This window comes from Phyllostomus discolor, chromosome 4 (genome assembly GCF_004126475.2).
Source record: "Phyllostomus discolor isolate MPI-MPIP mPhyDis1 chromosome 4, mPhyDis1.pri.v3, whole genome shotgun sequence".
Lineage (NCBI taxonomy): Eukaryota > Metazoa > Chordata > Mammalia > Chiroptera > Phyllostomidae > Phyllostomus > Phyllostomus discolor.
In genome coordinates, this window is record NC_040906.2 from 36,460,609 (window position 1) to 36,486,151 (window position 25,543).

The window sequence follows — 25,543 nt, forward strand, 5'->3', positions numbered from 1 at the left end:
GATGATTTAATATAACTTTTATTGTGATTTAATAAAACTTTATTGTTATTTCTTTAAAATGTATACATTCACTAAACAAACATGCTCATTTTTACAGTGTGCATACACACTGTTGATTAATTACAGTCGATTCTTGTTTTTCATTGTGCTTAAGTTGCTTAGTCACTGTGAACACTGGTTTAGCAAATACTGAACCTTAAATATGGGGGTAGGTTCCTGCAAGCCCCTGGTCGCAACCTTTTGTCAACCAGTTAATACATACCCTTGTGTATGTGAGCAGCTATTTAAAGATGCCCAATCTGACATATGCATTGGTTCATTAACATCAAATTCGTGACCAGCAAGCAGCACTGTAACTTATGCCCGAACACAGCTCATCTAGTTAGTACATGTATTTTCTTCTTAAGGCACATCATGACCTTCTTGTGCTCAGAAACATTGGAGAGCCTTCTGTACTGGGGGTCCATTGTAAGCAACAAAATCAGCAACAAGACAACACAAAAATGCAAAACAATGGCACCATTTAAATAGACCGCAGAAAGGACACTGTTTATCCTATGAGAGATGAAATGAGAAGGCAGAGTGCCACTTTGTTTGACCTCAGCTGGAAACTGTTGGTTGACTCAAATTTTTCACCACTCGTGCACAGGCACAACTGCGGATGAGCACGAAAGTGCCATGAGTGTTGATTTTGGAGTGACAACTAAATTTTAAGGAGTAGATGAATTCATAGGTGTGAATCTGCAAATAATGAGGATCAACTATATTTCTCTTACCTACCGTGAAAACTTCTGTGTGTCACAGAAACTGGAACTGAGCTTTGGGACAGGTCCATGTTTTAGTGCCTCACTTGTGACTCGTGGTTCTCAGGAGCCATTAACTTTTGGGTTTTTTCTCTCTAGAATCTGTCCTTCTTCCTGAACCCGCCTTGTGCACGATGGTCTCAGCTTTCAGAGGTGCTGAGTTGGCAGTTTTCTTCTGTCACTAAAAGAGGTCTCAACGTAGACCAGCTCAACATGCTGGGAGAGAAGCTTCTTGGTATGAGCATATTCACTTTCTATGTATGTAACAATGGAAACTTACGGAAAGATCTTTACTTGCTCCCTTCTCTTTGCTCCCTATTTTGTTCAAAGAAGAAGAATGTTAATCTCTGTTGGCTTTTCTAGCTACTGCTTATTATAGCTGAGTGGGCATTGCGTCTTACCTTGGAAAGAGATATAGACCTCATAAAAGATTGAAATGAATCACTTGCCATTATATCAGTTAATATTTCTGAGCAGGGTTCCTAAGAAAACGATTTTTGCATTGTGTAAAATATATTACTTGTGTCTAAACTAAGTCCCTTGATGAGAAAGGTGAAGTCTTTGTAACCTTGGAGAGAAAAAAGTTAAGTCCCCAGCGTGGGAGGAATAAGGTCCTGGAGCGCCCACGGCACACACCAAAGGCTCTGCCTCAGGTGGCCCGGGTAGGAGACACTGTCCACATCAGGGTGCCCCTTGACCAGCAGTTTTACTTGATTGGGGAGGTCCCGGCCATAGTAGGTAATTCCTTTTCAGTGGCTAATGGCATGGATCGATTAGTCTTCCACCCTAAGCAAATAAAAGACCTGCTAGTCTCAAGGTCATTGATAAATGGGCGTATTTACACTATTTCTTTAAAAATTCACAGGCAGCCTTTTTTCAGATTTGCTCTTTGCACAGCAGAGCTGCTTGTATTGCAAGCGCCAGTAGGCCCTCCCTAACCGATGGCTCACAGCAGTGCCTCCTCTTGAATGGTAGCTTTTACCATGATGTCTTGTACTATTTAATAAAAAGTAGAAATTGCCATATTTTATCTCCTTATTTGGTGAGAATTAAGAAACACATCTTTTCTGTCTGTATCGGCTTATTTGTGGGTCTCTTTATAGAGAGATGGGCTCACCACCTCTGATGGCCTGGGCTGCTTTCATTTGTGTAGCTCATACCCCCTAGGCTTCCTCCCCTCTCTCATTTCCCTCACTCAACTTTTGATTTTCATCGACCTTTCTGGGCCCTTGTCCCGTTTAGAAAAGAAGTGAGGGAAATGCCTAATTAGTATCTAAAACAAGTTTATAAAATCAAATGTTAGTTCAATAGATTACCTAGGGATGATCTTGGTCTTCGTTTGAATTTAAAAAAAAAAGCTGTAGGATCACTGGTGGAGGAGACCCTCTTGAAGGAGAGGGAGGAAGTGAGAGAGGACATTGCACAGGGAGGGACCAAGCTGAGACTTCTCCAGAGGTGTAATTAATTAGCACTAGTGTATCTGAGAATATCAACCATGTACATACAACCTTCCTTTGTTGGGTGCTGGCTCTGTTCTTTGAGAACAAACACAAGAGCTAAGCAATCAGTCCAGCCAAAGCTTCAGAATTGATTTCTGTTTCCTGAAAAATCTTATTTTTATTTGTTTAGGTCCTAATGCTGGCCCCGACGGTCTTATTCCATGGACGAGGTTCTGTAAGGTGGGCACCACCTGAGTTTTATTCTCTCTGAGTCCGTTTTGCCTTTGCTAAGGTTCTCGTATTTCTCAGCATGGCAGTTCCTTAACTACTTGCTTATTTTGGCCTGTTGTCCTCACCCGTGGAACCCCTAGGGCAAGTTGTTTGCTTTCCTTCAGCACAGAAGGTTGGTCTCCAAGTGTGAGTCTGACAGGAAGCGCCTGCCTGGGTGATAACATTCTTTCACATCCGAAATGAGCCTTCTGTTTGCTCACATGGGCCCCCTTTGGCAGCATTTTTGCCCTGTCCATGAGAAATGTGTGTGCTCTGTGCTGGGATAGACGGTTTGGCAGCCAGATGAATTCCCCCAGCCAGTTCAAGCAGAGGAACCAGTTGGAAGGAATCACCAGATGGTGCTGACAGGCTTGCTTGCGCTACTGGATTTTACTAGTCCAAGAGCAGGTTTTGTTCTGAGATTCACCGTGGAGGCCATTTCCCGGCTGCCTTGCTACTGTTTGGAGAGGGAAGTGGCCAAGGAAATGGAGAGCTTGGTGTCTGGGTACCAGTAAGAAGGGAGGGATGCTCAGTACAGGACAGTGCACCGCTTTGGCAGCTAGGCAGTCTTTGCACGTTAAAATCCAATGGTGGGAGGAGGCAGGGTAAGTCACTATTATTTTGGATTTCCTTGTTCCTAATGTGTTTTCATGTTTACTTGCAGGAAAATATAAATGATAAAAATTTTCCTTTCTGGCTTTGGATTGAAAGCATCCTTGAACTCATTAAAAAACACCTGCTCTCTCTCTGGAATGATGGGTAAGGGCCATTGACAGATGGGATTTTGAAACGTACTTTCAGCACACACTCCCCTCGTTGCATGGCTGACACCTGCCTCACCCAGACAGACTTCACTGTTCCCAAGACTTGTGTGCATCTCACAGAAACGATGCTTACAGTCTGTCCTCAGGGCTTCAGATAGTGGAACCCCGTAAGATTGAACTTATACTTTGATAGTATATGTATATGTATTTTCAAAGCTAAATTTGAAAAACTCTGAATGCTTTTATGCATTCATTCATTCCACAAAAATGTCTTGAGCACCTAATCTATTGCCTCAAGGAAGGAAGAAAACACGTTTCTAGCTCAGTAAATTATTTCTATTAAACTTAGTCCCCACGTCAGTTAATATTTCAACAAAAGCTTTAACTGGATCGGAAGTGCTAGAATATGAGTATGTATTGTTTGAGTTGTCTTCTCCAGTGTAAAAGATGCATACATTCAGACATGTTCCTGGCCAAAATAAAAGGCTCATTCATCCAGCAAGTATTTATTGATCGTCCGTAGCATTCTATTGGTACCATATTAATGAGCATATATATGTATAAGTGAAATCCTTCCTGAAGGGTCAATTGGATTTTAAAGCAACTAAAATAGTCTGTCCATTTTTAGCTTTTGTTCTTCTGTCAAGTTCTAATGATCTTGATATGAAAGTTAACATGAAAATGAAAATCGTAACTGAACCTCAAAATACCTCCATCCCTCTCACATCAAGGTGCATTATGGGCTTCATCAGCAAGGAGCGAGAACGTGCTCTCCTGAAGGACCAGCAGCCTGGGACGTTCCTGCTGCGCTTCAGTGAGAGCTGCCGGGAAGGGGCCATCACGTTCACGTGGGTGGAGCGGTCCCAGAACGGAGGCGGTGAGCGAAGGCGCTGCACGCCCCCCCGCAAAGTTCTTCTTTATCTCTGCAAATCAACCTGTACAGATATTGGGCTTTGACATAAAATCACAGATCCTATCCTTATCCCCAGCTGAGCTTCTCAGATAGGGTTAATACATCACCATGAACATTTGTGATTCATTGCCTGGAACATTTTCTGCAGATGATGGTTTTTAAATGACAAGGCCAAATTCTTTTTTTTCTGGTTTGTTACCTGTAGATGAAAGATGCGAGTCAGTACGACTGACTGCCTATTCTTGGGAGGAAACCCATTTTGCACAAGCATAAGCTTCCAGCCTCACTGAGGGCGAGGCCGCCTGAAGGGCACAGATGCAGGCAGGCTCTCCAAGAGAGGTCCTGTGGCCAGGGTGCAGCCATCCACCCTGCTGTCAAACAGAGCAGTCACAAGTTCATCCTTGTTATGTCTTGGGTTTCTATTTAACCAAATGATCCATGACTGAAAAATACCGGTTTGGGGCATAAGCTGAACGGCAGAGACAAGCTGGTTACTTTTCATTGTGGCCTGTAGTTTGCTCTGTTTGAAGGACTGGAGGAAAAGCTGATGTGTTTCCTGAAGTTTATGCTTTCAGTGGGAAGATGGAAAGAGATGCGATACTCTTCTTATTCTATTTGTTTTTTCTTCTGGTTAAAAACAAAGAAAGGAAAGAGAAGAACTGGGCTCAGAGCCCAGTATAGACAGGAGGTGCTAGAGACTGCTCTCTTCATTTTCACTCCTGGTTCTTGCCTGAACTGGCTGAGAGGTGGAGCTGGCAAACCAGGTAACGATGAAGAAAACCACTGGCAACCTGAACATTTAAGCACTGCCAGCTACAAAGCTTTAGGATGCCGGCGTAGTCTGAGGTTCTAGGGCAGAGTTCCCAGGGCCTTACACAGTGGCCTCAGGGATGTCGAGATCCTGGACCACTTAGGGAGCACGATTAGAATTAGCCTGGGAATAAGACAAGGAGTGGCTTAAATTGTGGTTTCTTTCAGTAGGGGTTAGAGAAAAAACTAGCAAATAGGATCTTTTGTTTGTTTTAAAAGTTGTTGTCCATGTATTGTCATTGTTTATTTTAATAAAAAGTTATGCTTTTCAATATGAAAAGACAAACAAAGCGAGCTTATCTTTTAGCAATTTACGGCTTACGTCAAGAAGACCCAGTTAGCAATTAGTTATCTACCTGCCAGTGGGCAGCATGCCATTGAAGATGCATGCTTTTAAAGGTGTTTAGTAGACTTCTTTTGGCTGTATTTATAAATCTAAGCAAATAGTGACAAATGCAATGTTATTGATAGTAATGACTGCCTTTATTTTTCCTGATTTTAAGAAAGGATTATAATTCATTTTGAAATAAAGCAGTACACTATCTGTGTTCCAGCTCCTAGATTATGATTAATTCTTAGCAGTTTCTCTCAAATCCATAAACTCTGCTGTGTTTTGTTCCTCCCGCTATTGTTTTAGGATGTTCCAGGGGACTCACTTCACTTTCCTTTTTTTTAGAACCTTATTTCCATGCGGTTGAACCCTACACAAAGAAAGAACTTTCTGCAGTTACTTTCCCTGATATCATTCGCAATTACAAAGTCATGGCCGCGGAAAATATTCCAGAGAATCCTCTGAAGTATCTTTACCCAAATATTGATAAAGACCATGCCTTTGGAAAATACTACTCCAGGCCAAAGGAAGGTAAGTGGTGATTGCATTCTCATCTTGTCAGTGTCCAAAGATTTGCTGGAGATAGGCTCCAGTGACACACCCTGCTCTTGCCTTCCTGTAGTGAAGGGGGCCAGCACCCACCCCACCCATGCTGTGTTACTGACCCACCACTTTCTTTCGAATTGGTAAAAGCATAAAGACAGTACAGTTGAAACCTAATGTATTATTTGTCCTGAAATATCTAGTAAGAAATGAGCAAATGATTTCTTATTTTAGAGGTGTTGGAAAAGTTCACTTCTGGTTTTGTGTATTTGTTACATTATTACCTTTTCCACAGAGAAAGAAATAAAAGGTAGGACCACTATAGCCAACTGATTTATGGCAGCCTGCTCCTATAAAATTGAGGAAACTGAGGTCCAGAAGAAGTACAGTAGTTCGTTTAGAGTGACCCAATATATTATTAGGTCATATTGTTAATAGCCGTTATTGTTAAAAGCGGACCTAAACTTAGAACACAGGCCTCTTGCTTTTCTGTTGTCACTGAATTGAATTTGAGAAAGTTCAACTTAGACGAATACGGTTTGGAACATGCCAACAAAACTAACTATTTTTTAGAATCAGAAATCTCAACATTAGCACAATCACTTTGGGGGAGAGTCGCCCCAGCTTATCTTGACAACTGTGTATATTACAGCAACCAGGTGAAGACCGTAAAACCAGGTATAACTTCGCAAATTTTGGGATCCAACATCTGGAGGATTTCAGCTGTGGAAAGAGAAACCACTCAGCTTGACTTCTGTTCTAAACTTGCCTCACCTTTTCTTCCAGTTGTTTCCACATTCCATCCAGAATTTCAGGTTACTTAGTCAGGGAGGTCATAACCCCTTCAAGTTATAGGACTCTAACCTGACTGTCAAGAAAAATAGTAAAATTTTGATCAAAGAGGAAGTTGACTGTTTCGTGTGATTTCTGCTAATGGAAAGTGTATATGGTGTGTTTGCTTCTAGCAGCAGAACCAATGGAACTTGATGGCCCTAAAGGAACAGGATACATCAAGACTGAATTGATTTCTGTGTCTGAAGTGTAAGTGAACACAGAAGAATGCATATTTAAAGCCTCAAGCCAGCCCTGCTCCTGGCTGGGGCCTGTTGAAGATGCTGGTACTTTGCTTTTCCATTGCAATTGCTGCCACCGCCATCACAGTTGGACTTGTTGGAAACATACTAATTAGAGATCCTGGTGTCAATGCCTGTCAGCATTTTACTGCCTTTATTAAAAAAAAAAGATAACCAAAAGCCAAAGTTGTATTTAAGGTCTATAAATTCTCCCCAAACTGATACTTTGAAAAAGTGTGAATAAAATGAACAAAACTTGATCAGAGTGGGAAAGTAGTTCTTTCAATCTAGAAAAGGCCAAAGTAATGATTGAGATACATTTTTCCGCTTGCTTTTATTTTGTTGTTTCATTTTATAAAAGGTAGAAAAAATTTTGGAAAAGTCATTGTCAGTAATTTGGCCTGCAGCACTGTCTTGGGGTGAATGGATGTAGCCTTCATGTAAAAACACTCTGGAGCAGCCTTATCTGCATACACACTTCAAGGTAGGGATGAGGGACTCCCCAGACATGTCTCTGGTGCTTCTCGGGCCAGGGTCAGCCCGAGGTGTTGGCATCACAGGGTGACACACCGCACACGGCTCGCACCCAGAGTTCACCAGGCAGAAGCGGCGCAGGTTCCAGTCTGGCTATTTCTCGCTCACATCTCTAGAGTCTGATACGTTCCCGAAGGGGCCGGGCTGGGGACAGGAACCTCCTGTGATCTGTACTTTTTAAAATGCATTTTACAAGAGTACCCATTTACCTGAAATGAAAATATAAGGCGATGATTTAATCACAGGCCAAAGATGAAATGTGTGAGTTGACACCACTGATTCATAGTCTAGATGTTAACATTCCCTTTTCATTTCTCCCCATTTTAGTCACCCTTCTCGACTTCAGACCACAGACAACCTTCTCCCCATGTCTCCCGAGGAGTTTGATGAGGTGTCTCGGTTCGTGGACGCTGTAGGATTCGACACTATGGTGAGTGCAGGCGGGGATGTTCTCTGCTCCTGCGGACGTGTGCTGTCTGAGACTGGGAGGGCGCCGGGTGCCCTTGGGCTCGGTTGCAGGATGTCAAAGGGAGCCTCTGGCAGAGCCAAGAAGGGTGTTTCTTAGATGGGCTATGATGAGTTGGAGCCTGCTGTGCCTAAAAAAGCTGCGCCATCACCAGGGTTTTTATACCTGGCATTCAGCACCTTCCAAAAACCAAGTGAAATTTCATAACATTAAGGAACTAAGATTTCTCTGATAAGAAAATGTTTTCCTTTGGCCTGTTATTTCAGTGCCGTGTCTGAAGGAGTGTTATTTTTAGGAAGGGAGGGACTAATGTTTGGTAATTACAGTAATGATAGAGACTTCAGCTGGCAGTAGTGAAACAATTTCCCCCATTCTGTGTTTGAAAACTAATTTGCACCATTAACGCCTGCAGCCCTGAAGGGCTTGCCAGGAGCGAAAGGTTCCAGGAGTGAAACAGTTAATGAGTGTCAGGGTGAGAGCGAGTCTTCCTTCCAGAGAGAGTTTTCCAGTATATCCAATAGGAGTGTTTGCTTGTCAGCCTAAAATTCATCCTCTTAAAGACTTTTTTGGTTAGCCGGATTTTTGCTGATGCTGTTTAAGCTCTTTTCTACATGAAGGTATTTCAGTTCATTTTGAAAAAATTGTTTCATACTTCTAAAAAATCCTGTTTGTGTCATTCCTGGCCATCCTTCATCTCTGTGCACCTGGTGCCTGGCACAGCCTAGGTGATCAGTAACCAGGGAGGATGGCAGGGAAGGGAAGGAGGGGTGGGGAGAGGGTCCGCTCTTCACACATCAGGGGTCACAGACCATGTGTTCAGGGAGTGTGTTTGTATAACATCGGTAATACCTGCTTCCAGTTAAGTTTCTGGCATGTAACTTTTTTCTTCGTTCTTTTTCCTCACCTGAAGAAGTGCAGGCTGAAATTTTTAGACTATCCTTTTTTATGCCTTTCCTATTGTTGAGGAGGAAAAAAAGTTACTTAGAAAAATGCTTAGAGAGTGTAATAGCAAAATAGTTCCATTCTTACTAACAAGTGTAAATTGAATCTCTTACATGTGAGTAAGAGGTTCATCCTCTGTTAGAATGTCACCCCCAACTCTGCTCTAAAGTGCTTTATAAGCCTGACACAAAAGTGGCGTAAATATAAAGCCTTTTCAGAATATGTAAGACAGAATGATGGAACCAAAAAACAGGCTGCTTTCCTTTTACACCTCCTTTGTTCCTGAGCAAATTACCACATCACCAGGATCCTCACTACCATTAATAGGAGACACTTATTAAGCACTTAGCGTATACCGGGCACCCCCCAGGGAAATAACTTACTCAGTCCTCACAACCACCTTCTGATTTAGGCATTATCATTATTCCCATTTTTATGGGTGTGGAAAAAGAACACCCCCAAAATTAGGTAACTTGACTAAGTTCCAGCAGGAAGTGGTGGAACAAAAAGTGAACCTACCGAGTGTGTCTCTGGAGCGCCTGCCTCAGAAAGCTCATCTTTGCTTCCTTTCCAACATGCTCCCTGGAGGAGCTGTTTGCACAGGACTTAGTGTGTTTTATTCTGGTGTATTATGACAAAGGCTTTGTGGCCTTTGGGTGAGAGGCTGGTGTTGGGATTTGGACATCAGAGTTCTGTCTCTGCCATCACTATTATTTCCTGTGACCTTGAGAAAATACGATGGATTAGTTTCCTCCATCTGTGCCAGCAGTGTGATTGCTTTCTCTGTGCTCTCAGGACGACACTGTGAGAGCAATTTAAATAAATCCCAGGAAATGGGTTTTGGTCTCTGGACGTCCCCTGGAGCCATCTCATTCCATTCCAAATGACCTTATTCATTTCAGTTATAGAATAAAATAAACCTGTTTTATACACACACAGCAACACATGCCCCCAAATCTCCAGATTAAAGCCACAGAAGACTTAAAGAGCTAAAAAGAGGCTATAATGTGGGCCCAGCACTTGTTGGACAAAAGTTGGATTCATCTCCAAATTGAATAGACTCCCCCTTTTCTGTGTGTAGTTGTAACCTCGGCCATGGTTTCCATTCAGCACCCAGTCTTGGAATTAGGGCATATGCTCTGAAATAGAATAACCTCTCACAGAGCTGGCCGCTTTCAGCCACATCTGAAGGTTGCAGCTCTGGACTTGGGTGGCACTGGTGGGGCAGGTGCCTGCACCAGCTCCGGAGCAGGAGGACCACATGCTGCTGGGGAGACTGTCCAAGAGAGACAGAGCACCAGTGTTCTCTACAGTGTGACTTGAGTATTTGTTTAGTCTGGATTTCCTGTACAATGAACATTTCCTCTGCGATGACTTGAAAGCCAGTCACCTCTCCTAGAGGCCTTGGTCAAAGCTAATGATAATAATAAAGGAACATTTATTACTTGTTGAGTGTTTCTCATCTGCGTACTAGGCATTCTATATATGTTATCCAGTTTAATCCTTTGAACAAATCTATCTGCTATTATTATTGTTAGCCTTCTTTGAATATATAAGGACGTTGAGATTTATAGAGGTTAGTTAATATGCCATATTACACAGCTAATAAGAGAGAGCAACAGGATTTGAATTCAGGCTTTCTCTCCCTTTCTCCAAAGCCTCCCATCTTAACTACACATTTTTTTGGTTTCAGTCACGCTGAAACAGGGCCAAAACCTTCATGTGCTTTTAATCCAAACTGATTTTTCTAAGAGCTATGTGCCACCCACAGTTAAGCACTTGAGATTTTTTTTAAAAAGGACTCAGTTCTCAAGAGGCTAGTCTAGTGCTAGTGCTATTTCTTTTGGTATTTTGGGCTGAATAATTCTCTGCTGTGTGCGGCTGTCCTACACATTGTAGAATGTTCAGCGGCGTCCCTGGCCTCCACTCACAGATGCCAGCAGCCCCTCGGGCAGCTGAGCAGGAGGTACTGCTAGGGGAGTTGAAGGGGCTCCTAACAGTTCTACTTCTCTAGCTCCATCTAAAAGACATTCGTTTGTTATTCCTGCTGAGTGGCCTTTCAGGAAGATTCATCACTCCTCCCACATCCCTCTGTCTGGCATACAGCTCAGCATTGCCTCACCCTTGTTTTGCATGAGCACATTTGCCTCTTTGCTCTGTCCCCAGACTTGCATAACAGCAAAAAGCTTTGTGCAGCCTGGGTGGATTAACAGAATTAAGCCAGCAGGCTGCAGAGAATAATCCATCAGCTTAGAGGATATAAAAGGTCTCCTTTAGTCCAGGAAAAAATGATAGCACATGCTAAAAACCCTCTAATCCCATGGCTATGTGCTGTTGGAAGTGTCTTCTTACTACATCGTTGAACAGACAAGCAACGTTAAGTATATGATCTGCATTTTACAAGATCATTATAATAAACTTAATGACATTTTATCTTTTTACAGATGAATACCGTATAGAGCATGAACTTTCTCATCTTCTCTGGCGACATCTTTCCTTCCCACCTGGCATTCCCTCCTGATGATATTCAGTTCCTTCACGTTCCACGTTTCTAGGGAAATGAAAGGAAGTCCTACAAATTTGCTGCAACCTGTTGATAGCAAGTGGATTTTTCCCTAATTCAGAAACATCTGTTACTCTGAAGGGCTTCATGCATCTAATTAAAGGTAAAAGTGAAAGGCCCTCTCACAGAGTGGGTTTTACAAATGAAAAACATGCAGATACACCCAAAATAGTAACTCAGGACAACTGGAATGACAGTGCTTTGGGAAAGATGAGATGTTTATGCTATACATAAAGTCAGTGCCCAGCTGTTGTAGGATAGATCACATGGTTATTTAGAGAACTTCTTAAAGTAGGATTGGCACATTCTGGAGAATTCTTATTTGTTTTCTCTGCTTGACATATGGATGTAAGTTTTCCATTGGTTACATACGATATAGTTCAAAGTTAAGTTTATCTAGACTTACATCTACTCTTAACAAAGGTAGCCGTCCTGTATCTGGGCGGGAGAGAAAAGTTGTATTATGTATTTTATTATATCTTCCACACTAGCCATTGAAAGGTAAAGACAAATTTTCTCGCTTGGGAGAATTAGTTTTCCTGAGTGTACGGCTTTATGGAATTGGCTAATATCAATAGAAGGAAGTACCAGTGATCATCATGAAGGCACCACGATCACTAGTACCCGAAATCTCCTTCACCATTCCATCAAGGCAGCCAGGCTATTACAAACAACTCTCTCAAGGCAAATATTCATATTTTTTTTCAAAAGTTGAAATTAATCCTAGATGAACTCAGAAATGTAATTGATGTTTCTTAAATGGGTTAATTTGTCTTTATTGCTATTAGCTGGTATTTACTATGTCATAAAATTTTCAAATTGGGAAGAAAGAATAGTAAGCAACAAGTCATTAGCAAGAAATAATATGAGGATCAAATAACCTGAAAACTCGTCCTGTATAACTGCATTCTTCTCATGCTTTTCACTCTTACATGTGTGTCTCTGAAAAATACATTTACAAATGGTTCCATTATCTGTCTTGTGCTTTTTCTAAATCTCTGTTTACTGAACAGTATTTGTGAAGTGTGCTATGTTACGTACCTTCTTCCCTCCTCAGTACTGACACAGAAAAGTGGTGCGGGGGGTGGGGGCATCTGGCACGGTTCTTCCAGACTCTGTGCACGGACTGCCTTTGTGGCCGAGTCTCGGGATCCCACTGTCACTCTGTGAATGTGTGTTTTTGTGGTGGGGTAAGGTTTTATTGATGTCTATTCTGAAATTAAAGCTGAAGTACATGTACTGCACTAAATATAATATGCACCAAGGTACTTTTACTGAACACAAATTAAAGCTGCCTCCCAGTTCTTACATAAAATGACATAAACCTGGCTGGGTTTGCATTGACTTATTGAATTGAAGTGATGGAGAAACAAAGACATTAACAAAATAGTTTCTAGTTGCTGGTGTTTAACTATTTGGCATTTTTTTTTGTCCTTTGAGAATGATTTGGCATGGTTTCATTGTACTGCACTAGCCAAGAGACTGTTTCCTTTTCAGAAGTGTTAAAATGCTAGTGTTTGTCTCTTATCAATAGCATTTGGTATAAAGATTTTAAAAGTTACTGGAGTTATATGTAGGTTTGGTGTTTTCTTATTTTTTTAAACTTACGATTAAACACAGAAATATCAGTCCTTTCAAATACGATTGTTAATGCCATTTTTTAAAGTGTTGTTCTTACTTACCTTGCTTGTGATCAGAATCGCTGTGGTGCATGACGATAGTCAGTAGAAGAGATCAGAGAGGAAACAGCATTAGAACAAGCTGCAATGGGTGCCACAGAAAGCAACGGAAAAAAAGTACTTTGGCTTTGGCGACCACAGCTGCCTCCAAATGCACGAATAATCTGGTGCTTATTTTAAAATAAATTTCAGTACTGCTAATATAAGTTTTTAATTTTAAGATATATGTAAAATGGGACTCTGTCTTGTCTCCAAAGCAGCCATCTAAAATCTATACCTCTGTGATTAGATGAGTTATCACTGGGAAGTTATCATACAAAAAGGAGCCATTTTTCTCCAAAGATGTTATAAGCTAGAAAGCCATGACCTTAAAGACAAGACACCATGTGCTGGAAAAAAAAAATAGTGTAAGAAAAGATAATCACCAAGTTAGACATAAATCTGGCAGGTTAGACTTAACTATTGTGTGAAGAGTTATCAGGGAATAGTGGTATTATGAAGCCAGAATGAGCTTGAATTCTGGCATAACAAATATTCTCATCTCCATATCTGCTGTACTTACATCTCGGAAATACAGCGTTTCTTCATAAGGAACATTGAGAGTTATTTTTCTCTAGGGAGTAAGAAAGATAATGCCCTGCTAACTAGTGTAAGGTTGTATTCTGATAATAAGAAGTCGCTAAGTAGATCCTGGCTTAGGGATGTATTAAGACTATTTCTGGTATGGAGTCTGTGGGGTGTTTCATAAGCATAGAGCTTATATGTGTAATAGTTGGGAGAAATTTCTCCTTACTAAGGAAAGAGAGTTTTCTGAGATGGCAGTAAATAGATTTTGCTATTTATCTAGCATTAAATGAGCAAAATCTGTTTATTGACTGTAAGCTAAAGTGGAATATTAAGTCTCAAGGAGCAAAGCACTTCTTTCACATTTTCACATTTTCACATTTGACTGTCCCAGGGAAAACAAGAAAAAACTAGAAATTGTTTTGAAAACTCTGGTTCATTCAAGCTACCGTTTGAACTGAGATGCTATTCCCAAAGTAAGGGGTAATTTACTTGAATGGCTTCTTTTGAATATTATTCATTCATTTATTAGTTATTCAAATATACATCGAGTACCTGCAGTGAGCCAAGCACTATACTAGATGTTTGGGAAATGTTGGTAAACAAAATCAGAGAAAGGTCTTTGATTTTGTGGAATTTTAAGATGTTCTGAGATACTGGATCATATGTTCTAGTACAGTCATCTTACTTATTAAAACTTAAGAGCTCTTGGCCAGAGTGGCTCAGTTGGTTGGAGCATCATCCCGTATCCAAAGGGTTGCGGGTTTGATTCCCGATCAGGGCACCTACCTACATTGTGAGCTTGATCCCTGTTCTGGGTGAGTATGGGATGCAACTGCCTAATTGATAATTCTCTCTCCCTTCCTCACTCCCATTTGCTCTAAAAAGCAATAAAAAATGTTCTCGAGTGAGATTTTAAAAAAGTTTTTTAATTAAGAATGATTTTGTGAAGCAAACATAGTCAAAAGCAACAAAAATTTAGATGTTATATAAAATATACACGATTTCAAAGAAATGGCATTTAAAGCAGTTTTGGGAGGTCTAAAGGTAATATTTTTTAGGACCTTCTAAGATGAGTTTATATAGCTCTTAAATGAAACTGACTTAAGACTCCGCTTCCGAGTTCTGGTGAGTTAACTTCAGGTTGTGTTTCTCATACTGAGCAATTAAACATCTAATATGACCAGTTGAAGAAAAGAACCATACTTCAACAGTTTTAAACTTATGTTTTAAGTTTATATTCAGCATACAAAGAATCTATAAATGTACCTAAAAGGTACCTTTGACAGAAAGCTGTCAAATACCTATTTTGTATTTCTTAATGCTGTTATAACACCCTATTACCCTGGTGTTGGAGTCAGTTTACAGCCTCTCTCCATTTCTTGTACCAGAATGAAGTAGTTCTTGATATTCTTTTGCTATTATGACTGCTTGTTGGACTCACTTCCTAGTAGACTCTTCACTGACTTTTTGGAGAGGCAGCAAGGGGCAAGTCTAGGGCTCACGGAGGCCTGGGGTCAGGTTCAGGATCCAGTGTAGAAACAAAAGACCCAACCTTTGCCCCTTTTTAATAACTGACAATTTCTAATCCTTCTCATCTGAAAACACACATGCCTTCCCTGGTCTTCTAGTAAATCACACCCTTTTCATGTATAACTATAAAACATACCTTTCCTCCAAAGCCTTTGTTTTAAATGCTACCTAACACATTCATGGGGTAATTTCTTGTACCACCTGGTCTATGATTTACGTATTTACTCATTTTACTATGAGAATTAGCAGGTGACATTAGGATGATTACCCCAGCTCCCCAAATCCCACAAAAATAAAACAATCACGTTATATCACAAATATAATTCAGTTTTTCACCATTTGGGATTATTCATCCATGTGGTTGCCCTGCTCTGGTGTCAGGCTTTATCTGAGCGTGTGCATATGCACAGCTCAAGCTGACTACTTGCAAGACTTAACAGTGTAGCATTTATGCTTCACCAGAGACAAGATCTGAGCTAATATGCAGGTAACTGGATATCCGATCCACAGTGTGCACCGTGTGGTAGTTTGGAAGGAAAGGACGTGGGACTAAGTTTGTATTACAGCCCACTCTTGGGTCTCAGCTTCATCTGTGAAAGAACTGGATTAGATTCAAAATTTCTGCTGTCTCTTTCAGTTCTAAAATGTCAGCAATGCAGACAGATTAGCACTGATGGCCTGCTACAACAAAGAAAATTACTTTGTGACAAAGTTTTGGTAGTTGGAACTGGACAGCTGTGGTGTTCGTGTACCTTCTCTGTGGTGAGAAAACCAGACCCTAACCCTAAACTTGGGGACCAGGGGTTTCGCACATTAGAAGCAAATGCCACTCCCACACCCATGAACCAATCTGGGGCTGCAGTGTACCAGCTGGTCCTACTCAGACCCTAATGTGGCAGTAGTAGGTTCAGCTCCCTAAACAAATGTCAAGGCTTTGTAGAAAGGACCTCTCTTTAAAGGAGGTTTTAGAACCACTCCTAGCAAAGGACATGTTTAATGATTCAATTCAACTGATATGTACTGAGTACTTCCTAACTGCAAAGGGATAGTGTCAGCTTGTAGGGGAATACATACCTGCCCATCCTCTCACCTTCAAGGATTCAAGGATTAAGCTCACACAGGATTCTCACCTGAATCACTATGGTAACCACAGCTGACACCATGTGTGATGCCTGGTTCACAGTAGGCATTAGAAGTGGATCTGAACCAACTGAACACGGTCCCCATGTTCAGTGGAGTTCCCAGCCCCATGATGTAAGAGAAAAACTTAGCTGTTTTTCAAAAATTTCACTTTCACAGGTTTTGTTTTTTTGATACATGTATTTATTATGCCGTAAAAAGCAACACTACATGATTTCATTTAAAATAAATATTTCCCGGTTTCAAAATACTTACAACTTAGAGTTTTAAGATTAGATTCACTTTGGGATATTCTGGTGGCAAATACATTCATAGCTGTACAATCCCCAGGAAGAATCTAAATCCAACATCGGGTCATTCGATCCCTGCCAGACATACTACAGCATCAAATGGTCGATAGGGACAGCTCATCCAGCTCTGCAGGCCGAGGGCAGAGGGGCAGCATGAGATACAGCACGTTACACCCAAAGATGAGATCATTGGAACTGAGAGCAGCGAAAACAGCAATGTGTACAAAACTTGAAATAAACATGACCACATACAGCTTTCATGATACAGAAAAAAAGCACTAAAGCCAAAACAAAAAGATCTTTGGAGTATACAGATGGCAGCAGTTAACAGCACAGTCAAAAGCATTTAAACAAATGTGTTCATTATCGTCAGCCAACAGCGAACGGCCAGAGCAGGAACCAGTGTACAATCACAAATAACCTTCTGGGTGAATAAGGGCACATTTAACTAAACCACAAAGATTTTACAAAACAGTCTTAATCTGAGAAAAGATGAAAGCTAGCATAGTTCCAAAATAATAGTCAGAACCTCATTTTATTATAGAAAAGCTTCAAAATCATTGGTAATCATTAAGCCGCACAATTGAACCATCTTAATGTTACATCTTAATCACACAAAGTAAGCTGCTAGTTGAGCCAAGTTATTTCAGTTGATTTCAATTTAAGTGTATCTACCCCATAATACCTTGGGGGATATCTTTGTTCTTCTGCAGTATTTTGCAAATGCTACCTATCTACATGGCTTGGCATAGATTCATGGGGCAGGAGCACAGCAGCTGGGCTGGACGCCCACCCACCTTATTCCCACAGAAGCACACGCGGGAGCGGCTTCGGGCCTGATGCAGCCCAGGTAAGGAACACTGGCCATGGCTCCACTAAAGGAGGTACTGTCTGTGGAATAGGAGGGCGACGGCCGAGCGGCTGACTTAGACTAGAAGCAAAAATCGACACTTGAAGGCTGCTAGAGTGGGAAAGGGGCCGTGAGGCACAATAAAGCTTGGAAGCAGCTGTGTGAGCAAACAGGAAAAAAAAAAAAGCATTTGCTATATTAATGTAACATAACATTCATGGGGTTGAGGTTTCTGCTCATTTCACTAAACACAGCTTCAAAGGAGCTCATTTGTGTGTGTGTGTGTGTGTGTGTGTGTGTACACGCACGTGCACGCACACATGAGGGCTTAACATCAGAAATTCTCATTAACATACCCTTTTACCTCTGAGGTATGACAGATAAAGTGTATGTGCAGTTCCTCCCCAAAACAAACACTGGGTCTCAATTTAAAATAAAATGAATGGCATTTTCTTATTATTAAATGATCGAGTCCACCAAAAATCATACACTAGAGAATCAGGAGAAAACTGGAGTGATCTAGTGGTCCCCAAATACAACAAATATATTGATGCAGTTTAATGACAGGTTTAAAAAGCAAATGTTATTTGTAGCGGTTCCAATACCATTATAATAACTTTGGTAACTTAGAGCACTTCTGAATTGATCCTGGAAGCTGAAAAAGACCTTTTTAAAAAGCTGTAGTAGCACATCCCTTCTCTAGGCTGATAAATTTGACTACTTTGTACTTAGTAATTTGTCTCTGCTTCACCTCCTATAGAGAAATGGCATGGTTACAGCTTAGATGCCAAATACATGAGGAATTTTCTGACTTACTGTGGAAAACATGAAAACTGCATAGATGCCAGCATCCATTTTCCCAGCTAAAGGAAAGAGGCAAACAGCTCAGTGTCTGGGAAGAGAGGCTGGGCAAAGGGGACATAGAAAAAAGAAATTTCTTCAAAAGTATTATAACTACATTCACAAATATATTTTGGTCACCAAATATATCTTAAACAGATTCCCTGATAAAGTCTAATCAGAATTGGTCTATCCTGCTAACAGCTGTTAACTATTATAAGTTTTAAAGTCACATCATGAAGCTAGAGTGATGGGAGGCATTTTAAGTACACAATCATAAGTGCATATAGTTGTTCAAACACTCAAACTAAATCTATATTTGAAGTCATGAAAATCACGCTATATTTTGCTTCTAAAGGCAGCCTTGACCCACTTGGACAGGCTGCGTGACAGAGCTTAATTTACAGAGGTGTATCAGCAGCTCACCACCGTGAACTGAAAACTCACAAAACACAAAAGGAAATCATGAAAACCTCACAGTTCGGCTAGCACTGGTAACTATTTCATTTACATCAAATTATACAATGCACGAGGTAAATATCGCTCACATTATGGAGGGAGATTGTTTTATTTCTATTTTTCCCAAAGAGATCAGATTTGTCCTGTGTGTACAATGAAGCAAAACTCCAGAAACACTGAAATGACAAATGTAAAATATACATCACTACCAGATAGAAATACACACATTCTTCGTAATCATTTTCCACAATTAAATAGGTAAGCGATTTAAATCTGGGGGGTTAAGATCATTACAAGAGTCCATCAAGATTCTTATGGACGGTCTGGTTTTCCTTTCCATCGTCAGAGTCTCCTTGAGGGGTATACTGGACTTGGTATTCCTGGAGGATTTTAAACACGTCGTGGTGTCCAAAGTGCAGCGCTTCATCCATGGGAGTGTTGTTCCACCTGCACAGGTAGCACAGCACGGACGGGGTCATTAGGTAATTTCTGTGCAATCCCTGGGGCAGTAGGTAATTAGGTAAAGGTGTAACCCAGCATTCTTGGGTTCCCAATGCAGGCTGAAGGGCCATTGAAATTTAGCCATTTTATCAGCGATGTAAGTAAAAATTAAATGAAATACAGAAAGGGGTTTATAATTCAGAAAGTGATCTCAGCTGACTGAGATATGAGGAGGAAGAGAAAAATATGTTCTACAGGAGGATCTTGTTCACATGCCTGAGTGCTTATGGAAGGGAAGTTCTAGTGTTGGCAGATAAATAGACTCCTCCAGATTCCTGAATTGTGACTTCATGAAGAGCTCGAAGAACCTGTCTTTAAATAAAACAGCTGAAGAAAATTCAGGTATATACCATTCACCACCTTAGCCTTTGATAGAAAATTTGTGCCCCTATCACAGTAAATCTCAGGGGTCTGGGAATAACCACAACCTCATCAGAGCTCAAATACGCATTGCAGGAGCCAGCTCAAGCCCAGAGGAACGGACACTTGCATCATCTCTGGTAAAGAGGGGAATCCAGGGGCTCAGCTGCCCAAGCAGAAGCACAGCTACCCTTTCCATCCTGTGCTTCTAGGCTATACTCCTTCGGCTGATATAGATGAAGACAGAAGACATGAAGAGTTGCCAGCAGTGGTTAATCGGCTGATTAGCCTCTTGAAAAAGGAGACAAGACTACAAAACCCAACCCAAGTAAATGACAAGAGTATGATAATTAGTTCCCAAATACTTCCCAAACTATTAAGCCTCTCGTCCCATCCTCTACTTCTGTCACTTCTCCTTGGCTACTGGGTGCTCTGACTCTCATGGGCCACTCACCACCTTCTGGTTTTCCTTCTTGATATTTCTTTCCATTTCTGTCGTTACCCTTCTACTTTCTTAAAGAGGCCACAGTATGGATCTAGAAGGTTTTATACACAGTTTAATTTGAAAAATATTTTTGGATAAACTTTGGTAACCTGTTCTTAATTTTTTAAATCAGGTAAGTAACATTTCACATGTATTTTTTTAAAGCCGAATTAAGTTGCTTTTTACTTCTGTGAATTGGCCTTTAATTTAGGGAGTCAGTGGCCTTAAATGGGGAGGTGGGGGGACTTTTCAATCCAGCACACACTTACGTCTTTCTGGAAAAAAAATATTGAATGTTAACTCCAAGTTACCTTCTTTGCAACTCTTTTTTCTGTGAAATAATGCAAATACTAACTTTACAGAATACACTAAATTCACTCAAGCATATTTTACAATTTGAGGTGACACTGATTCGATGCAATAGAGGAAAGAACTGTCTTGGTCTAACTTACGTTCTCGAATAGGTGAATATCTAGTTATTTACTTTGCTAACTTTTTCTATCAGATGGGTACTTCTACTTCCACATTCCAAGTGGCTAGTTAGGGATACCCTAAATATGCAAAATACAGTAAATACTTCCACATCTGTGAAATAATGTTTGAGGCAGGATTATAAACACAGGTGAGGAAAAAAACACTTCAGTTTCTTGCTCTGGAAAGAGCTGGTATGGGCATTACATTTGGGGATACAAGGGTGGAGGGCTGTTACCCTAACACGAGGTTTAGAATACTGCCAATAAAGGTTATGATCTTAGATAACTAAAGTGTCACCACACTTATAAAACTGCTAACAATTCTTAGACACTGACATAACTTGTCTGCATTTCTTGCAATCTGAACTAATAAAAGTCAAACCTCTAGTTAAAAAAAAAACTAAAAAAATAATCAGCATGCTCCAAACTTAACACAGTCCTCAATTATCCAATCCAAACTTATTAACATCAAATTTCTCCAAGTATTTCTTTCCTTCTGTTCTTCCTAAACTTTTATTCTCATTATTCATGCATTCATGGATTAAATGCTCCAATCAGAAGACATACAGTAGCTGAATGGACAAGAAAACGAGACCTATATATATGCTGTCTACAAGGGACCCACCTCAACCCAAAGACACACACCGAAAGTAAAGGGATGGAAAAAGATACTTTATGCAAATGGAAAGGACAGACAAAGCTGGGGAAGCAGTACTTCCATCAGACAAAGTAGACTTTAAAACAAAGGCTAAAATAAAAGACAAAAAGGACACTAAATAATGTGAGAAATTTAACGAGAGAGTATAACCCCTGTAAACACTTATGCACCCAGCACTGGAGCCCATAAATATAGAGATAATCCACCATGTGCAAGTATGAGAGTATAGATTTCTACTACATACATAAGCCTCACTCTTCCCTTGTCCACTGTGTGGACAGCATTTACCGCAGGATGAATGGCAGTTTGCCACCTGGACCAAGAGGGAAAGCAGAGGAGCAAAATATATTCCAGGCCAGCATCTCCCACTAAAGACCGAGAGCCCTTTCTTCCACACCTTCAAACCACGTCTCCTCCCCAAAGCACTGATTAAAATCTAACTTCCGTGAGGCCTTCTAAAAGTGACGCCAACCAAATCCAGGAATTTCAAGAAACTCCAGTATATTCATTCACCTCAGGGTTCTATAACGGTCATATTCATGTACACTTTACATATGTCCTATAACTGTCAATCTTGTCTACCTGTGTAGTTAAAAGTCCCATGAAAACAAAATTCTGCTTCTCTTTCCAAATGCAAATTGTTTTCTTCATACAGTGTACTGACTGACAGTCACACTAACTTGAAGAATTCTGGATAAAACACCATCCTTAGATGAGAAATAGGATATGGGAGACAGTTTCCCTAGCAGAAACAAGGTTTCATTGTTGCCTTTGTGAGGAACCACACCAAACTCAAGAATGTCTCCAATATATACACAGTGGATTTCAATACACCGTCACTTAACTATCACACCCTGAATAATAAAACCCTGGCTTGCCAGTGATATGTTAGAAGGTAACATTGGTGCTCACCTATCCTTGGGGAAAGGATTTACTTTGCAGGCTTCCAGCAAAAATTTAACAACTTCAACATGACCTGTGTCCAAAACAAAACGAGCAGATTTTAGTACTGAGTAGAAATTAAGTCTGAAAAAAGAAATAGATGAGTGGTTCGTGTAATTACCCTCTGCAGCAGCTACGTGGAGTGCTGTTCTAGAATCATAGTCTCGCTGTTCCATGTCCATGGCTGACAAAGCAAATCTGAAAATTTGGAAGCATAGCTATTCACTTTGTATGTACACACACAAAATTTAATTCACATGCATAACATTTAAACCATCAGTTCAGGCTAAGTAAGACAGGTGCCGCCCTTCACAAGGGTCACTGACGGAAACTGCAGCCCCTGTTCAACCAGTACACAGCATCTCGGGCACACACTTCCCTTCTCTTCCTCAGCTTTGCTCTCTTTGGGTAAGAGGGCATGTTCGCCATCTCACAGAATTAAGCTTCATTATATTATTGTTCAAAACTCAAGAATAGTGCTACAACTGTATCAAAGTTTGTGCTTCAGCAGGGCATGTAACTAATACCTATACTGAAGCTGTGTTTTCACTAAGACTCCCATTCTTGAATGTTTTACAGTCTACAGTTTACAAGTACTAATCAGACTTTATTTTTGTAAAATGTCTTTGAAGAGCACATTTTTATTGAGATATAACTGATATATAACATGTAAGTTTAAGGTATATGATGTGTTGATTTGATACATTTATATATTGCAATGTGATTATCGACAAAGTGTTAGCTGACACTTCTATCAACCACATAATTACCACTGGGTTTTCTTTTTGTGGTGAGAACAATTAAGATCTGGTCTCTTAGCAACTTTGAAGTTTGTAACACAGTATTGTTAATACAAGTACTAATCAGACTTTAAAACAAAGGAGGAAATTAAGCACAGACATTTTTTCACATTAAAGTTCAGTTGCAAGTCTTTACAAAAGACTTCATGTTAAATACACAGTACTATTCGATCTTTGTAACTCTGGTGATTTGTAGAACACCAAATGCCCTATTTGCACATCACCCCCCTGCCCCAGAGATGGGGAGGGGAGGGGAGATGGGGGTTGAGAAGGCATCTGAACAGTTATCATTTAGGAAAACGGGGTGGGGGGCGGGCTGGGCTTTGATAGGAAGTAGAAAAGAATAGGACTGCATGGCAAGCCTACCACACTGGAAGTGGAAATTTAATATAAATTTGTCTGAGTCATTCTGTTAGAGGGAAATGTGAGTGAGATTTTAGCTTTAACATGGTCATTTGCCCAGAAGCAATTTCATAAACATCTTTAAACCACATGCTATTCCACCCCGTTAACATACCTTCGAAGTGCAGACACATCTCCAGTATATGCAGCAAACAAAAGGTTTATCACTGACTTTACCTGTAAAGAAAAGAAAGTTCAGGCTTCCATAGTAGAAAATAAATACATAGAATGTAAATCCTCACTGGTAAGCAATTCCACGTGCTTTGAACGTTTCAGCTGGTTACACAGAAGGTTATCACAAGTGCACAAATTGAAGGCATATATGTGTTATTTTTCTTTTTCCAACAGAAGATTATGAAGGGAAATTCAACAATAAAGACACACAAGGGAAGGAATGAAATGATACCAATTTGTCCAAAAGAATGGAAAGTTGTAACCTGTGACACACACAGTTGGGGCAACTAAAGATTGTTTCTCATCCTTTCTCATCCAGTGTGTTTCAGTGCTGTGATGTTATTATTAAAGACTAAATCATGCTACATAAATGTCTGATCCCTATCTGCCATCACCGTCATCCCCAATCTCTGGCCTTGGAAATCTTGAGAGACAACATTCAGTATAAACCACCTCAAACTTGAGAAGAAGGCTGTATTTCACTGGAAAGACAGTCTTCTCTCTAAGCCAGGCAGCGTGAGTTGGGGCATTCTCAGAGCCCAAGGCACTGCCTCTGCTTAGAAGGTGAGTAACCTCCTGAAATACTACGGCATTGCTATTGAGCGCTCCAAGACTTCAACATGTATCTTTTCACAATTATCCACTTTGTTATAACAAGGAAAAAGTGAGTTTATCCTAAAGCCATTGAATTTTGGTCTGTTTTCATAAAGACTTTTTATCCAGTAATTTTGGGGTAACTAAATTGTTGAGCATACACTGTTCGTGAATCCTTCGTAAATTCCCACTTTTATCTTATACTTTGCAACTTCAACAATTGATATTGCACTTAATAGAAGAAAGGGGAACTTTAATTGGAGGGGTGGAAAGTAACCCAGCTAGCCTGGCTGGGTAGTTCAGTTGGTTAATGCCATCCTAATACACCAAGGTTGTGGGTTTGATCCCTGGTCAGGGCACATGCAAGAATCAAGCAATGAATGCATAAATGGAGCAAGGGGTAGATGTTACTCTTCCCCTCCCACTTCCTCTCCCTCTCTCTAATAAACAAACAAAAAAAAACAAACCCAGAACCAGCGATCCACAAACAAAGCCACAGCTCTGGGAGCTGCTTTTGAGATTTTAACCCGGACATTCCTCCTTTTCCACTATGGCTTCCCTCTCCCCCACCTGTGAACTTTTAAACCAACTGAAACTGACCACCGCTGGGCCTTCTCTACTTCAGCATTTTCAAAACGTGTTCTACGGAAAGGAGATCACAAACGCTCCACAAGCAAGAGGGTCCTGGGGGACGGAGGATGGGGAGAGGTGGGCAAAGGAGGGGGGGAATGGGGACATCTGCATTAGTGTCTACAGTAAAAATAAGGGAGGAAACAGGGTCCTGTGGTCAGATATTTTTAAAATACTAAGTCCCCCTTCTTGGGGATTCATGAGCATATGAAAGACTCTGTAAAGTTCTGCAGTTTAGGAACCTAGCTACCTGAGCACACCTCCAATTTTTTAATTTTACTCCTGCTTACTATTATTGTTGATATCACTAAAAACAAACAAACAAAAAACCCTTTTTATTCCTTCAGTCCATTAACTTTCCTTCTGGCTACCCAGTACTACATCTCTGTAGCCAGTCAATCTCCTGCAAACCCTGACAGTTTTCTCAGGGTGGGGTGGGATGGAGGGGAGCTTAATGGAATGAACCAGAATGTTCTGAAAGTATACATACGCATCTCCCCTCCCATTTCTACATTTACAAGAAACCAGTTTTTTGAAAAGTCTCCAGGTGATTTTGAAATGCACTCTGCTGGGTTACGGACCACTGGTCCAGGTGCCCTTAACTTTTTTTTTTAAATGGGGTCAATTTGGAATTCTCAATTCCCTTTATATTCTTACACCCCCCTTAAAAAAAAAACAACAGCTGATGGGCCATTACACATTATTCTCCTATTCAAGTG

At 40.6% G+C, this 25,543-nt stretch overlaps 2 protein-coding genes across 4 annotated transcripts in view; one reads left to right on the top strand and one right to left on the bottom strand.

Annotated features, from left to right (window-relative positions):
* The window catches only part of STAT1 (signal transducer and activator of transcription 1), a 39,697-nt gene extending 27,027 nt beyond the window's left edge, over window positions 1-12,670 (top strand). The window contains exons 17-24 of one of the 2 annotated variants that reach the window (XM_028508999.2): window positions 903-1,038; window positions 2,433-2,482; window positions 3,177-3,271; window positions 4,008-4,153; window positions 5,676-5,861; window positions 6,839-6,914; window positions 7,808-7,910; window positions 11,333-12,670. In XM_028508999.2, the coding sequence (XP_028364800.1) occupies window positions 903-1,038; window positions 2,433-2,482; window positions 3,177-3,271; window positions 4,008-4,153; window positions 5,676-5,861; window positions 6,839-6,914; window positions 7,808-7,910; window positions 11,333-11,347 (807 nt within the window). In that variant the 3' untranslated portion in view covers window positions 11,348-12,670. The remainder of the gene's footprint in view (window positions 1-902; window positions 1,039-2,432; window positions 2,483-3,176; window positions 3,272-4,007; window positions 4,154-5,675; window positions 5,862-6,838; window positions 6,915-7,807; window positions 7,911-11,332) is intronic. The other variant, XM_028509000.2, reaches the window with a different exon arrangement.
* A 4,032-nt stretch (window positions 12,671-16,702) lies between these two features.
* Window positions 16,703-25,543, bottom strand: part of GLS (glutaminase) — an 81,747-nt gene continuing 72,906 nt past the window's right edge. The window contains exons 15-18 of one of the 2 annotated variants that reach the window (XM_036023162.1): window positions 23,542-23,603; window positions 22,346-22,422; window positions 22,195-22,258; window positions 16,703-19,253 (exon numbers count right to left, since the gene is read on the bottom strand). In XM_036023162.1, the coding sequence (XP_035879055.1) occupies window positions 19,097-19,253; window positions 22,195-22,258; window positions 22,346-22,422; window positions 23,542-23,603 (360 nt within the window). In that variant the 3' untranslated portion in view covers window positions 16,703-19,096. The remainder of the gene's footprint in view (window positions 19,254-22,194; window positions 22,259-22,345; window positions 22,423-23,541; window positions 23,604-25,543) is intronic. The other variant, XM_028510053.2, reaches the window with a different exon arrangement.